Source organism: Haliotis rufescens, unplaced genomic scaffold (assembly GCF_023055435.1).
Source record: "Haliotis rufescens isolate VD_foot unplaced genomic scaffold, xgHalRufe1.0.p SCAF_6, whole genome shotgun sequence".
In the NCBI taxonomy this organism is placed as follows: domain Eukaryota; kingdom Metazoa; phylum Mollusca; class Gastropoda; order Lepetellida; family Haliotidae; genus Haliotis; species Haliotis rufescens.
The window spans coordinates 24,134,985-24,151,315 of record NW_025964334.1 but is presented as its reverse complement, the minus strand read 5'-3'; the positions used below and the strand labels follow the sequence as shown (position 1 = coordinate 24,151,315).

The 16,331-nt window shown below is 41.4% G+C and overlaps 1 protein-coding gene across 1 annotated transcript in view; it reads left to right on the top strand.

The window, feature by feature from the left end:
* The first annotated feature begins 310 nt into the window (after nucleotides 1–310).
* LOC124113455 (zinc metalloproteinase-disintegrin-like kaouthiagin-like) overlaps nucleotides 311–16,331 on the top strand; it is a 42,522-nt gene continuing 26,501 nt past the window's right edge. Inside the window, exons 1-2 of the mRNA XM_046473805.2 lie at nucleotides 311–342; nucleotides 853–1,926. Coding sequence (XP_046329761.2) covers nucleotides 1,863–1,926 — 64 coding nt within the window. The 5' untranslated portion in view covers nucleotides 311–342; nucleotides 853–1,862. The remainder of the gene's footprint in view (nucleotides 343–852; nucleotides 1,927–16,331) is intronic.

Below are 16,331 nucleotides of genomic sequence, written 5' to 3'. Positions count from 1 at the left end.
TTCTGTTGTTGTGTGTTAACACTGTGATGGGTTTGAATTCGTTGAGACACAGGGGAAAATAACCCCTGACATATTTCTCGATGGCAAGACCCAGTTCATTTCTATCGACTATTTATTCTCAGCATCGTGCTGTGTACATTTTAAGCGTGCAGTTGTGAAGAATCGCCACTTAGTATGCACACAGCGTGTGATTGACACGTGTCACGTGACTGTCGGCTCAGAGATGATTGGTAGCAGAAGTCTGATTGACAGGCGTTGTCGAACGACTTCACTGGGTCACTCTAATCCCCAGATGAAGCTATTGCTTCCGAGAGGTGGTTTGTGATCCGGCGAACGACTAGGGTTAGTTTTGCCCACCTTTTAGCAGCTGATATCCCATGTTTTTAGTATTTTTTAGCAACCCGCTTCTGTGTGTTAGTTCGATGTTTTAGATAGTGTGATCTATAGATATTTTTTTAAAGTCTCGGTTCTATTTGATTAAATATGTCTAAAATTAACATATACGACATGACTTAATCAGTTTGATTAACAGTTTCAGCATATTGTCGATTATTCTATTGATCTAATATTCGGTGATTGATTTTTCCCCTCATTGATTTTTCAACCTCAATTTCTCGATCAGCCCATGATAAACTCTTCGATGTACGTTGTAACGCAATCATTATATGCATTAACAAATCAATAATCAATATTTGCTCAGTGCCTGCTTTCGTTATGTACTGAACATCTTTTAAATGAGAACGGCGTTATGTTTCCACACACATAAGTATAACCTTTTCATATCGGTGGAGTTTGCAGTTCAAAAACCATATTCTCTGTTGTCATTCTTCAGATGTGCTGCATTCTTTACAGTGACCCAGCTGGGAAATCAAGAAAAAAACACGTCTTGAGATCACGTGACGTTCCGGACTGGGGTAAAAGCATCTAAATATCGCCAAGCTACGGTCATCTCCGACCTCCATCCAACGTTGTGTGTGTACGACTGATGTGAGACGAAGCCCTCTCAGCCGGCGGCAAGACCACGTGAGCCTGGAAAATATGATTGAGTGATATAGACACGGAAACAGTGACATCATAATTCGCGAATATCATCCCACTTTGTGACAGTCTGTATAAGTAATATATGTGTGGTTGGTCGTGCATGAAAAAGGATGTTTCGGAAAAGTTGCTAATTTACAACGGTCGAGTTGGATTTATGTGATGAAATAATATGTAGTGCACGATTCATCACACACACTCGTGTGGGTTCCAGCTTACAGACAGTGACTATTTTGTTGACGTCCCGTGTGATGTATGGAAGCGAGGTTGTATATATATTCAGACCCACAAACACTGAATATTTCTCACATACATAAGATGAAATGGACGAACGGATGTTTCTTTGGTGTAAAGGGATATCTTCACGTGTGTGATTGTAAGATCAAGTGCGAATGGACTAGCATATCTGTGACTAAACTTCGCTACCAACTGACTCCTAAAACAGAAGGCAAATGAAGAGGCTTAATAATAGCAGGACTAGATTGTAGAATACGAACGCATTTGACGTCAAGGAATGCGTTTTGAAGATTAATCACATCTTATGTTTACAGATTGTTAAAATGGGAAATCGTGTGGACTCTTGTCTTTGATGTTTTCGAGTTTTAAGCAGAGACTGTCGTAACGTTGGACGTGAGACTATTAAACTATTCACTCAAGAGATATAAACCTCTCAAAAGACGGAGTGTACCTATAAAACTATGATTTGTGAATAGCTATGTTATACGGAAAAACACGAAGTCATTTCAAAGATTGCCAGTGAAACGTGTTCATCTGTTTCCTGAAAGAGAACCCCGTTCTACCTGTGTTGATTGGAAAGCGGCGAGATGAAAGTCTTTACCTGGATTCTTCTGTTTATGTACCAGGTGGGCCACGTTCACCTCGGCACAGGTAGGGTTTCACGAACATATTTGTTGAAGGGATTGTATATTATAACACTGGGCCTTCTTATTGGTCAGGGGAGTAAGCAAGAGTTTGGCAAGATTAGAAAATGATTGCCACTTGCTGACGACTAATTTTACATATGTCAAATACTTTTTTGACATGACATGGGATAATTATATACAGTATATTTTTTATCTCTTGCCCCCGAATACCAAATACTACAATAATAACACATACTGGTTTACTTAAATATATGTCTAAGAGATAATAAAAACCACATTTAACAATTAGAGTGGCATAATTTATATCTTAGCTCGGCCACTTTGAAATATATGTTAGAAGCTCTAATGCACAAAGTTCTCATGTACTTTGACATATATACGGATAGAAGGGCTATAATAAGCGGCTGGGAGTCATCGCTACACCCATATATACTTATTAACGTAGTATGCAGGCGTATTAATTCACAATCGAACTATCATTATTATTAATAATATTATTATTATCATTACTATTCTTCTTATTATTGTTATTCTTCTTCTTCTTATTAAAGTAACAAGGCGGGTTCAAAGGTCACGGCGTGTAAACAGAGAGCTGTAAATATTGTTTTCGTGAAAGAGTTTTAAGTGAGAACATCTATCATGCCCTGACAGGGATGAGGGATAGTTACAGTGACTGTAACATGGTTAAGTAGTCTCAGCCAATTGTGTGCTGCCAAGTGAAAAATGACATATAGCGAAATTGAGATCATCTTAGTTGACTTAGGGACAAGCCATATGCTTTTCAGATGGTGGGGTTTGGGTTTGGGTTGGGGTGGTGTGTGTGTGTGTGTGTGTGTGTGTGTGCGTGCGTGCGTGAAAATTAATGCGAGCCCTTTTCTTGTAGACACAAAATATAATTCGCTATTTTTATTAATTTAAAAAAATGAGTCACCTGTTCATGTTGGGAAGAAATAACTGAGTTCGTATACATGATAAAATAGTGATTTCAAAGCAACATGCCGGACTCCTTCCTGACAATCTAATGGTTGCTCATTTCGTTTGATGTTTGCTTCTTTCAGAGATAATGGAATATAAGGCTTATGGGATTTATCGAATGCTTTTAACTCTTTATCACACAAAGGCGAGTATAGACAATATACGTGTACATGGAAATGAAACTGGTTTATCAACCTCAGTCAAGCTACTGTGTTCGCGAGTTCCATGAAATGCTGGTGTGGCAGCTTACTGTTTGAGGAGACTCGGAGTGATGAAGGTTTTAGACGTTTATCACTTTGGTGCTGACAAACCACAAATCATAATCAGTCATAGGATTCAGGCACGCCAAAGGGACGCAACTCTGAATTTGGAATTGCAGCGCCATGGAAGTCTGAGAACCTTTGTTCAAGAATTCGTAGAAACGTTTCATACCTGTTACACATGTTAAAAAATAATATGATCTCAGAGTGAGGTATGAAATTAAAGCGTATTAAAAGAACGAATTTGGAAATAACATAACACAGTGGTCGATGGGCACATGGGAACAAACGTCTCATATATGCCGTGTCCATCATTCATGTTTCATCGTTCTCATGAAACGATTGTTCATATAGAAACATGAAATAAATAACCTTTTTTATTAATCCACTCAGAATGTCAGAATAATAAATAAAATCTTCCACCATAACTAGCTTAGCCATTATCTTTGCTCCGTATTGATATAGTGTTGCTAAACATGCGTTGAATAACCGATCTGTTGACATCAAACACTTTCCTCTTCGCAACTCACTGTCAAACCCGGAAAATGTGATTGATCGGCACGATTTAAACATTTCTAAATATTCGACATTCTAAATATCACTTTCTCTTGTTAAATATCCAAACCAACAATTTTAGCAATGACAGAAACATTCACCCATTGACAAAAACAAATGCTTTGTGCATATTAAACCATACTGTGTTTGATTATTAAAGATTCCTGGAAGCGGCGACATTCGTTTTTGGGGCAAAATGGCTATTTTAGACAACGGATGTGCAGATGTGGCAAACTTGGTGTTGGCGACGTTATTGAAATAGTTATTGAACGATCGTGCCTGCTATATTAATAACCAACTTAAGAAAGATTACTGACACGCTTGGCGCTCGTGCATGTCATGATATTATCAGTCACGTGCGACGCAAAGCGAACCTTTTATCTTGTTTCGGTTTGAAGATGGAGTATAATTTTATATTGTTTTAAATCATACATTTCATACATAGTATAGATATGATATATCATTATCTTGTCACATATATTTAACTTCCGGTGCGACCGCCTCCGTGGTCTAGTGGTAGAGCGTCCGCCCGGAGAGCGGAAGGTCCGGGGTTCGATCCCCAGTCGCGTCATACCAAAAGACGTTAAAAGATGGTATTTGTTGTTACCCTGTCTGGCGCTCAGCATTAAGGGGCTAAAACAAGGACTGGTCGGCTCGGAGTCAGTATACTGTGTCTGAGAGGGGTATTCATGTTAAACTGCGGCATGATATCTCAGTGAGCTAGCGTTATAAATCGGCATCAGTCCGGACTAGTACAAGCAGCCACACACACACACACACACACACACACACACACATCATGTATACATCATATATATCATGTATACGAACTCAGTTATTTATCCCAACATGAACAGGTGACTCATTTATCTTTTTAATTAATCAAAATAGCTAATTATATTTTGTGTCTACAAGAAAAGGGCTCGTAATATTTTTACACACACACACACACACGCACGCACGCACGCACGCACGCACGCACACACACACACACACACACACACACACACACACACACACACACACACACACACACACGTACATGCGCGTCGCTATATAAGTGCAATAATCTTGGGCGCGACGTTAAACCCCATTTCACCTTACCTCACCTAATTCCGGTGCGATCTTTATCCCAGTTTCCCGTGTTGAGTTCATTGAGTGGGTGACTTATTGTCTCTCTCACTCATTTCTAATATCAACATAGGTTGTTTTCAACATTAACTTGTTTATAAAGCTGATCGTCAGAAATCTATGTATAACACACCTATCCCTGTGCTGGGTGGAACTCTTAAGAATGTAAAATTGTCGATTTTCCACCTGCACAATCTATCTTCGTATACACTTCATTCAACCGGTGTCTGCCGTTTCTTACAGGTTACGGGGCGGTTGGGGTGGCCTAATGGTTAAAGCCTTAGCTCGTCACGCCGAGGACCCGGGTTCGATTCCCCACATGGGTACAATGTGTGAAGCACACTTCCGGTGATATTTCTTGATATTTCTGGAATATTACTAAAAGATGCTTAAAACCATACTCACTCAGTCTTAAAGCTTTCATTTGTTTTCTGGTTTCATACATAACTGTTTTCCACCAGTTTCAAAGTGTTTGGTGTATTATACATTCAGAAAACATTATTTGCGCTATCTTATCAATCTTGTAAGTTTGGTCCAGGATTCTCAGCTCTATATTCTAGGAGTTCTCGAGATATTGGCTAGTCGTGGATCTCTGCAGATTGCCTTTTGGAATGTTAAGGAAAACGAGTGTGGGTTTACATTAGGGTTATATAACCGCTTCACCACAGATGCGGTTTTAGCTCTTACTATAATGATTAAAAAGACAAAACCCTTTCCATATTCAATAAACATCTCTAATAAAAGCAGAGTTGATGGTACGATTCCGAAATTATCATGAACATGTGTTTACGAATCACTATCAAATAGTGATGATACCAGGTGTTCGCGAAAAGGTGAGCGTATCCTGCCCTACCGGTGGCACCGTCACAAACACATGCAAAGGCAAGTCAATTATATATTTTAATATTTTTCTCTCACGGAATAATTCATCAATGTATCGTAATGCGTTTGTTTTTGGACAACGTTTTAACCTGACCCTACTTTATTCCCTGGAAATGGTTTCTAGATTTGTCAGACACACTGCAATTATAATTGATATATTTCCTGAATAATCCATGTCTCTCTAAGAAATAAAACAAAGACAAGTACACATGCATGTCATTTATCACAAGTTTGCATGTAAATAATTATTCAAATTTTCTTGAGTGTAAATCACGTACATTTCAACTGAATGTCTTTCATAACAGTATAGTCTGACATAGAGGCCCATTGAAATACGTTCTTCCTCGTGGAGATTCCCGGTCAAAAAAACCTGTCTGGTGCTCGGCGTGACGCGATATGACAAGGGCTCAGAGTTAGTATGCTGAGTACTCAAGTCAAAACTGCGGCATTGTATCTCAGTGTGCTAGAACTTTAAAACCGGAATTAGTCCGGGATAATACAAGCGCGCACATACGCACACAGAGAGCTGTAAGTTTGTTTGTTTGCTTGTTTGTTGTTTAACGCCGCACTCATCAATATTTCAGTTATATGACGGCGGTCTGTAAATAATCGGACCAAACAATCCAGTGATTGACATTATGAGTATCGATCCACGCAATTGGGATACGATGACATGCATTTACGAAGTCAGCGAGCCTGACCACCCCCATCCCGTTAGTCGCCTCTTACGAAAAGCGTGGTCGCCTTTTACGTCAAGGATGGGTTGCTGAAGTCCTATTCTGACCCGGATGTTCACGGGTGAGCTGTAAGTGCCATAATCTTATGTCAATCCCCATTGCACCTGACTCACCGTGTCAGGACAGGTCCCAGGTACCGCATGAGTGTCGCAAGAGCCGACTAAACCGTGGCTCGATTGGTTATTTACAGATCGTCGTGATTTCACTGTAATAATGCTGACTAGGGAACATTGACTCAAGCACTCGAAAACTATCTAAGAAAAACGGTTGCTGGTAATAATAATGTCAAATTATAAAACTAGCAGAAGTCTGTACGTTCAATATTTCACAGTCTGTGATTAGCAGACCATGGAACAGGTACCAACAAAACCACAATGTTGACGGTCAATCCCGTTCAGGGCGTCCAAGGTCAACGACAAGATTACAGGATCGATTGATCCGAAATGAGGCCCTAAGAAATCGAGCTTAAACGGCGAATCAAATTGCTGCGAACGTTCATCAGGCGCTTGGAGTACGAGGTCAGGCGATAGAAATCGCCTACATGCAGCTCATCTCCATGATTGACGGCGACTTTGTGCCGCCCACCATATATCATCATGTTGCCAACAGACGCCAATGGTGTACACAGCGTCGAAACTGGGGCAATCGTCGCTGGTCACGTGTCATGTTTTGAGATGAGTCCCGATTCACTTTGCACTTCCTCGATAGGCGTGGTCATAACTGGCAACGTCGAAATGAATGCCAAGCCAATGTTAACCTGAGACCTCATGACTGATTTGGCGGTGGATCTGTTATGGTGTGGGGTGGCATCACTATGACGGAACGAACCCTACTCCATATTGTGCAAGGAAGGGTCACTGGACAGTACTATCGGGACAACAAAGTGACACCCTTTATTTGCAAGACGTGTGGGTCGACGTTTTGTCTTTCAGAACGACAGCGCCCGTGATCATCGGCACGAATCGTCAATGCTCACCTCCAGCAGGACAACATCCATAGAATGCCATGGCCCTGACCCTACTGAACACGTCTGGGGGCGGTCGGGTAGCCTAGTGGTTAAAGCGTTCGCTCGTCACGCCAAAGACCCGGGTTCGATTCCCGACATGGGTACAATGTGTGAAACCCATTTCTTGTGTCCCCCGCCGTGATATTGCTGGAATATTGCTAAAAGTGGCGTACAACCATATTCCCTCACTCACTCACTGAACACGTCTGAGACATGAAAGGGAGATGTGTGCGTCAACGTCATTGGCCGCCGACCACGTTTTCTGAACTAGACCAGACGCTCCAAGAGGAGGTGGCCAGACTCCCTCAAAATCGCCGTTGGGAGACTCATCCGCAGTGGTACTCGTCGAGTGAACGAATGTTTGACAAATCGAAGCAGTATTACGTATTACTGATACAAAAACGTCAGCTTCGAAATTCGCCATCTTACCACCATCGTCCTTCAAGATCGGTGGTGGTCATACCATCTACTGTCATCTTTCCCTACTGGTTGTAATGCGTTCCCTATTTGTTCTTCCCCGGCCGCGTCATACCAAAAGACGTTAAAATATGGTACTTGTTGTTACCCTGTCTGGCGCTCGACATTAAGGGGCTAAAACAAGGACTGGTCGGCTCGGAGTCAGTATACTGTGTCTGAGTGGGGTATTCATGTTAAACTGCGGCATGGTATCTCAGTGAGCTAGCACTATAAATCGGCATCAGTCCGGACTAGTACAAGCAGCCACACACACACATACACATGCATGCACGTCGCTATATAAGTGCAATAATCTTGGACGCGACGTTAAACCCAATTTCACCTCACCTCACCCTATTTGTTCATTAGTATCATACAACTATTACTATAAAACTACGATTTTGGAAACTTTAAGATGAGTTTATTTATGAGCATCCCCTACTTTTTTTTAAGAGTATACTTCAGTAAATCCACGAGTGCGGGTTTAGTGCCCACATACCAAGGATCTTAATCGGGGACAGTCTGGGATGCGAACGCACGACCTACGGATGCCGGTAGTTAACTGAATCCCAGCAACTCTTTACAGCGAACCTGCGGCAGTAGACAGTCGGCTTTACCTGTAGTTATCGAACGCTGACCCTCCGCGCGACAACCTGGCGCTTGACCCACGACACTCTGTCACAATAACTTGCTAGATTCTACACGATGTTTTTAATAACGAAAGTGAACCATTGTCCTAGTTGCGCTAGGAGTGCTGACATGTGTGGGACCTTGTCACTTACTCACATCGTTAATGAAACTATATTTCCCGACTAAATGGTTGATTTATAATTTATTAGAAACAAATTATTCCATCACAATTGTAGATAAATAACGTGATGAAAGAATATTGTTTGGACGAAACCTAACGAAATCAACGAAGCTGAAAATCATCTTCGATGAGGTTGAATACTTTATATATGGGATTGGTTAAAGATTCATGTTTAAGAAACATTTATGTTTGTTTGTTGTTTAACGCCCCAGCTATATGACGGCGGTCTGTAAGTAATCGAGTCTGGATAATCCAGCGATTGACATCATGAGCATCGATATACGCAATTGGGATACAATGACAGGCATCAACCGAGTCAGCAAGTCTGACCACCCTGTCCCGTTAGTCACCTTAATATTACGACACATTACTATAGGTTGCTGAAGACCAAGGTCGCGTTGCTAAGGCTTAGCGCAAGTCATGGCTGTCCATCGCTGAACTATACACGAGTCACTCGGTGCTAAGTCTGGGCTGTAGGGTGGGTGATTTAACTGTACAGCCCCTAGCCCCTAGTGAATATTTCCTGTTCCGGCAAATGAAATCTGTCCTACTTGGAAGACGCTTCCAGGATGACGAGGACATAAAGGCTGCCACAGAGGCGTGGTCAGAGGGCCAATTTGCGGATTTCTATAAAAGTGGCATTAAAAACCTGAAGGGCAAATGGAATAAGTGTACTGAGGTGAATGGAGATTATATTGAAAAATAAAAGTGCAAAAGTTATTCGGCGACTTGGTCTTATATTGAAGTTGCAAAAAATATTGAACGCTCCTCGTATATATTAGGTAGAAGGTGGAGGATTAACAGTAACAGCAATTGCACAGATGAGAGAGCTTATCATGAGTGGGTTAAATAGTAACAACAGAAGGATAATACTGTAATAACATGATGGACAGAGAACACAAGATGAGGAAACCAATATGGCAGGAAGCTACTTAACCAGGATTAAGTATATATAGGTGGGGTGATTATTGCTTGATGAGTTCATAGTAGGAAGATGGGATGCAATGGTTATCTCCCAAAACTCCTACATCCCATTTCCCCTACAACCCAGTTCCCCTACAATTAGTTAAAACAACACGCGGCATTTACCTGTCTGGTATTATGAACTCACCTAAAGGAGAGATTAAGGTCTGGAGTAGAGGTAGTAGAAATGAAAGGGGTAGAGCTTCAGGGGATTAGGGGAAGTTTTTTTTTTTTTAAATAATGTAAGTGTAATGAAAGATGCCTATATGATGAGAAGACAATTTTTAAAAATTACAAAAATAACAATAGGAAGAAACAATTATTACACTGAGAAACTGAGATGGACGATTTACAGTTGAGATGGCTAGGTTTAGTATATAGATACTTGAAACTGACTAACATGACATCAACATGTCTGGGCTTCGCTTTGTTGAGTTTATTATGTCACAGAGAGGAAAGCCCCAAGTCATATTTGATGGTTATCTTCACACTAAGAACGTCGAGAGACTGACTTGCGTACACTGGTAGTGTGTCAAGTCCACATGTAGAGGAAGACTCACGACAGTAGGAACCGTGATAAGGAATGATACAGAGGACACGTGGGTTGACGCAACGGACACCACACCAGATGTACCGAGAGCTGTCGCCTTCAACGACTACATCGTCACTACCTGGGTCGACCACGGAGCACGATTCCCCCTACCACTGTGGAACCATCACGGTGCAACAGGTCCCAGGACGAACAACAACCTGGAAGGCTTTTATAACCGACTCAACCGAGGTCTCCCTCACCGACATCCCAACATCTACTGATTGGTGGAGGTAGTCAGGAAGGTGGAACAGGCAGAACGAGCTAAGATTTTACAGCTCGACTTTGGAGCAGCTCCAAGAGGCAGGAAGAGAGTGTACAGAGAGGTGGAGAACCGTCTTGAATAGAAATGCAGTTTCTAGATGCGGTTGGCCATTTCCTCAGGCTGGGATAAAGAGTGAATTGAACATTTGAGATGAAATTTATTATAATGTATTATGAATTTTGAAAAATGAACATTTTGTTATAATGTATTATGAATTTTGAAAAATGAACATTTAATTATAATGTATTATGCATTTTGAAAAATGAACATTTTATTATAATGTATTATGAATTTTGAAAAATGAACATTTTATTATAATGTATTATGAAATTTGAATAATATCGTAATCGTAATTTAATATTTATCTCAATCTATTCGTATTTCTTGGGTTGTTCCATTGTATGAAATAGGTAATAGACTAGGGATTAGCAGTGCCATGGACCGTGAACTTTGTTGTCTTAAGCTGTAGGGGAAATGGGATGTAGGGGTTTTGGGAGGTTACCGATGCAATAGCCTTGATCTCTGTTGACTGATGGCTTGTGGCGACGAATGTGGACTGCTTCTATGAGTTTTCTTTAAGTGAAGTCATGTAGGTTGTTGGAGAGGATTTGGACGTTGTCCCAGTTGATGTTGTGATTGGGGCAGTTGCTGATATGGTCCGAGATGGCTGATTTACTGTCTGATTTGATTTTGAGGTTTTGTGCTCTTTGATTCTGGTTTGATGGGGCGGGATGTTTCACCGACTTAGTATTGTCCGCAGTTGCAGCCTATTTATTAACTACAACTTTAGGTTGTTGGAGTTTGGTAGTGTTTCTACCGTTGGCTCTCAGTAGGGTATTGAGGGAGGTGGATCTGGTGAAGTAGGTATCAACATTAGCTTGCTGTTTGAGGAGGCGGCTGATGATTTTGGAAGCGTTTACTATAAATGGGAGGGCGATGCTGAAGGATGATGATTAAGGTTTAGAGGTCGCAGATGGAGTACAGAGGAGATGACTTTGTCCATGAGTTTCGGTGGGTAATTGTTGAGATGAGTGAAGACTTGGCGGAGGATGTTGGGTCTTAGATGTGTCACGTATATCGATGCAGATACAGCGGAAGGCAGTGCACTGTTGCACAGACTGCTTCCCAGTGCTTCCAAGCTATGCCAAGCGCTAGTCCCATTTGCAGGCTTAAACAATGCGGCGATCGCCTCCGTGGTCTAGTGGTAGAGCGTCCGCCCGAAGAAAGGAAGGTTCGATCCCCGGCCACGTCATACCAAACGTACTTGGGAACTGGTCGGCTCGGTGTCAGTATACTGTGTCTGAGCGGGGTATTCATGTTAAACTGCGGCATGGTATCTCAGAGGGCTAGCACTATAAAATCGGCGTTAGTAGGGACTAGTACAAGCGGCCACACATTCACACACACAAAAAGTTCACCTCACCTCAGCATGGGTTGCTGTAGATCAGTTCCAACGAACTTAACGGGGGAAACAGTCAGTAACATCAGCCCAAAGAGAATATTTTGTGATATTAATAAAGTTATTCTTTTATCAAGCATAATGCTCTATCACTGTCATCAGTACCGGAAGTACAGTTCATAGTCATACAGTTTGAAAACACAATCGAGTTGCAGGAATAAGGTTTAGAATATTCAAATGTCATGTCCTATTAATTTCCAATAAAACCTGCATTTATATTACCTTATACATGCATATCCCGTTAGGCTTTCCTCACACACGCCAATATTTGCATTGCTTGGTAAAAAAAACTTGAAGGGCTGACAATCACTGTCAACGTTGAGAATTATAACATTCTGAGTCATATTAAAGATGGCCACGGGCAGTCAAATTGATAGACATTTCAATTCCCAAAACATATTTATCAAATTTAATTTTTTATTGATTACTTTGACTCTTGTTATTCCACTTAAGTAATAAAAGCGATGTTACTGACGTAATGTTATTCAATGATGTCTTTTTATCTAAAGACTACTGTCAGAATCAGCGGCATCTTCCCGAGGCAAGTGAGATAACTGACTTTAAAAGTACAGTTTCCACCCTTGCCGAACTAGGCTTGATCGTAGCGCAACCAGTGGCTATTACGAGTTATGTCCCTTCTATACCTCTCCTATGGACCAATCAGATTCCACATCTCGTACCACTTGCATTTGCTTCAAACAAAATGGTGGCGACCAGTCAAGAAGATCTTGTCGATAATCAAGATCTATATTGTGATAAAACGGGTCTTACAACGCGAAGTGCATCAACTTACGTGAGCACATTGATTAAAAACATGAAAAGATTTGGAAAATATCTTTTGACAACGAGTTAGCGGTGCACATGCTTTGCAAATCCTGCAATCGACCGACATCTGCATGACATTTTACGAACCGGATTTCGATTTCATTGCGCGATTTTGATTGGACTCTGCATAGACTCGTTAGTCCAGCCAAAATGTAACTCCATAATACCAGACTAGTTCGGCAAGGATGGAAACTGGACTTTTATAGTCAGTTAACTCTCTTGCCTCTGAAAGATGAGTCAGCAGAAGCAAAGAATGACAAAGATAAATGTTCAATGGTTAAGTTTATGTTTTACAGTAAACTACGGTTATAACGAACACGCTTATAACGAACTGACGGATATAACGAACTAACTTTTTAGTCCCGACTATTTGCTGTAGTTATGCTGTATATATGCTTATAACAAACTACGGTTATAACGAACTAAAAATAGTAGTCCCTTTGAGTTCGTTATAACCGTAGTTTACTGTATGTCCATTGGTAGATCATGTGCCAACTGTTAACCGAGAGTTCAGTATTGTATTCACATACGAGGCTCCTGACCTCCCGTCGTCCTTATCTATACAGTGGGAATATTTATAGATTACCGGGTATCATGTATGATTGTACATACTCATAACTGTCATATATATTTCATTCATATGTTTCACGACAAAGAGCAAACGCCAATTGCATATATTCATCTAGCAATTGATGTGTATTATTTCTGGTGGTAGAAGTTCTGTCCAAGTTCTTGGAAGTTGGAAAAGATCATTAGTCATGCGTTGATTAACAATCTAATTTAAAAAATGTGTTTATAGAGTGTATCACATGAGTATAGAGTTTGACGTCGGTTTAAACACTATTCCGGCAATATCACGACGGCAATATAATATTCTATCCATGTTGGGAATCGAATCCGGGTACTCGGCACAACGAGCGAGCTCCGGATTCCGTGGAACCCATGGACTTACAAACAAATCTTTAAAATCAAATCTGTTAATTGACATGCCTATTTGTCGGTGTTCTTTGTCAACAATTGTTCCGTAGCGATGAGGCGGTGGTACTAGCTTGGGGTTTAAAGCATCCGCTCGTCACGCCGAAGACCCGGGTTCGAGTCCCGACATGGGTACAATGTGTGAAGCCCATTTATGGTGTCTCCCGCTGTAATATTACTGTAATATTGCTTAAAGCGGCGTAAAACCATACTCACTCACGGAGTGATGTCACAGCAGAAGATATTCCCGGTACACGCACTTGTTCGAACAACCTACTACATTGACAATCTGGTGGTTGAAATGCGTGACAAGACGTGATGCTGCGTCATCGTACCATCGCTTTCGATGTTCATGCTATCAACCACCAGTTGCCTCGACTATAAACAGGTCCGTGATGCAGTTGGAATAATGCTGACTGTGGCGTAAAAATACATTTACTCGCTTTTACCAAACCTTCGTCCCATAGAAATGTACAAGTAAACTCAGAAGTGATGACGAACCAAAGTTGTGACCTGAATATGAAAGAGTTGCACTGTACACATTTTTGTAGGGATTATGTAACAATATCGTTGCTGTTAGCTGCGTGTATGTATGTCGCACACGTGCCCTATCTGCAAAGACAAACTACCTGTAATAAAAGTCGGGGTCTCACACTTTCCACAAATGCTTTTCTGCGCATCTGCTTTCACCAGTGGGTATCATTTTGTCGAAAACACGTGATGAACTCTTTATCACGTGTGAGGTTCAGTCCATTATCATTCATAGGGGTGGGTGGGTGCAGAAACATATTCATCACTGACAACAGAACGTGTTCAAGGTGTTTGTTCGAAATTGTATAAGATGCGATATATATGTAGGGTCCCAAGTACCAAAGAACTCATGCAGTACACCATCTCAGGGGCATCACGTGCTTGCATCGAAACTCATGCTGTAAGTTACAAAGCATGGGAATCGAAATAAGCCAGGCGACATGGTATCAAAATTGGGAGGGTGTCCATGTGATTTAATCTGACAAACATTCATTTTTTTCGTGAAATGCTAAGAATAGTTAGTATACCCGTGCTTTTGGGTTTCATCAAAGTGGTGAACGTGTCAGACCTGCATCACTTGTCAACACCATACCCGTGCTCATGGGTTTCACCAGCGTGGTAAAGGGGGCACGGGTGGCCCAGTCGTCTAAGGCGCCGCCATTCGCTGTGTAGAGTTGCGTCCTTTGGGCACGCTAGAAACCTATGTTTGTGGGTTCAAATCCCGGTTCGCCCCGATTATGTTTCTAGGTATGCCAGCACCATACCCGTGCTCGTGGGTTTCACCGAAGTGGTAAACGTCTGAAACCTGCATCACTTCGGGCGTTCGGGTTGATATAACTGGAATACTGTTAAAAGCGGCGTTAAACCCAACTCACTCACCCAAACTGGTAAACGCCTAAGACCTGCATCACTTGTCAACACATACCCGTGCTTCGCGTTTTTCCTCATATTAATTGGACCCACCCTGATACGATGAAAGAATGCACAAAGCATAGTTAAACCAAACTCACTCACTTACTCTTGACATAACCCGCGCATTATAAAGTCGAACTTGAATCAGTAGAAGCTAGTTTTTCTTGTGGCTTTAGTGTAAAGTTCTGAGTTTCTAAACATGCCTCGTCGCCTGTAAACAACTCGGCCATCAGGCCGACTATAACCTTAACCTTTGACCCCAGGGTCTGCGTTCCTTGTTTGAGTTTCGGTATGTGTGGCGCCGCGCTTCCGTGTTGCCGCTTGTGCGCTTTGCTCGTCAACCAGTTAAGTCATCAAATTGTTGACTGTTGTCGCGATGAATTTAATTGCGTACGGGGTATCACGATATCCGATGTTTAAAGTGTTAGGGGAATTTTGATTGTGCGACGATTTCTTCTTTTTTAGTTTACAAAGAATAAACAGTAAACTACGGTTATAACGAACGCAAAGGGACCGCTAATTTTAGTTCGTTATAACCGCAGTTCGTTATATACATATATACAGCAAATATACCAGAAATGGGCTTCACACATTGTACCCATGTCGGGAATCGAACCGGGGTCTTCGGCGTGACGAGCGAACGCTTTAACCACTAGGCTACCCGACCGCCCCCTTGAAAAAATGAGTTCTTAATGGCCGGGACCAAAAAATAAGTTCGTTATTTCTGTCAGTTCTTTATAAGCGTGTTCGTTATAAGCGTGTTCGTTATAAACGTATTTTACTGTTCTGCACTTTTATGTTTTACGTTGAAATTTATATATATCTAAGATAATTTTGTCGAACAGGATATATACAGATCCTCCATAACATGTTTAGTATATCCAATCAGAATACACTGATGCCTTTGTGTTTGACGTCATAAATTATGTTTTTTCCATGTGATGAATTATCATCTTAGTGCAAGGTAAAGCCAAGCATATCTGTTTGGAGGATTCCTTAAATTCCCCCTTGTCATGTCACGCCCACCTTGTCTTAACATCAACATCTATAACTCAGCACTTGAGATTCACTGCTGTC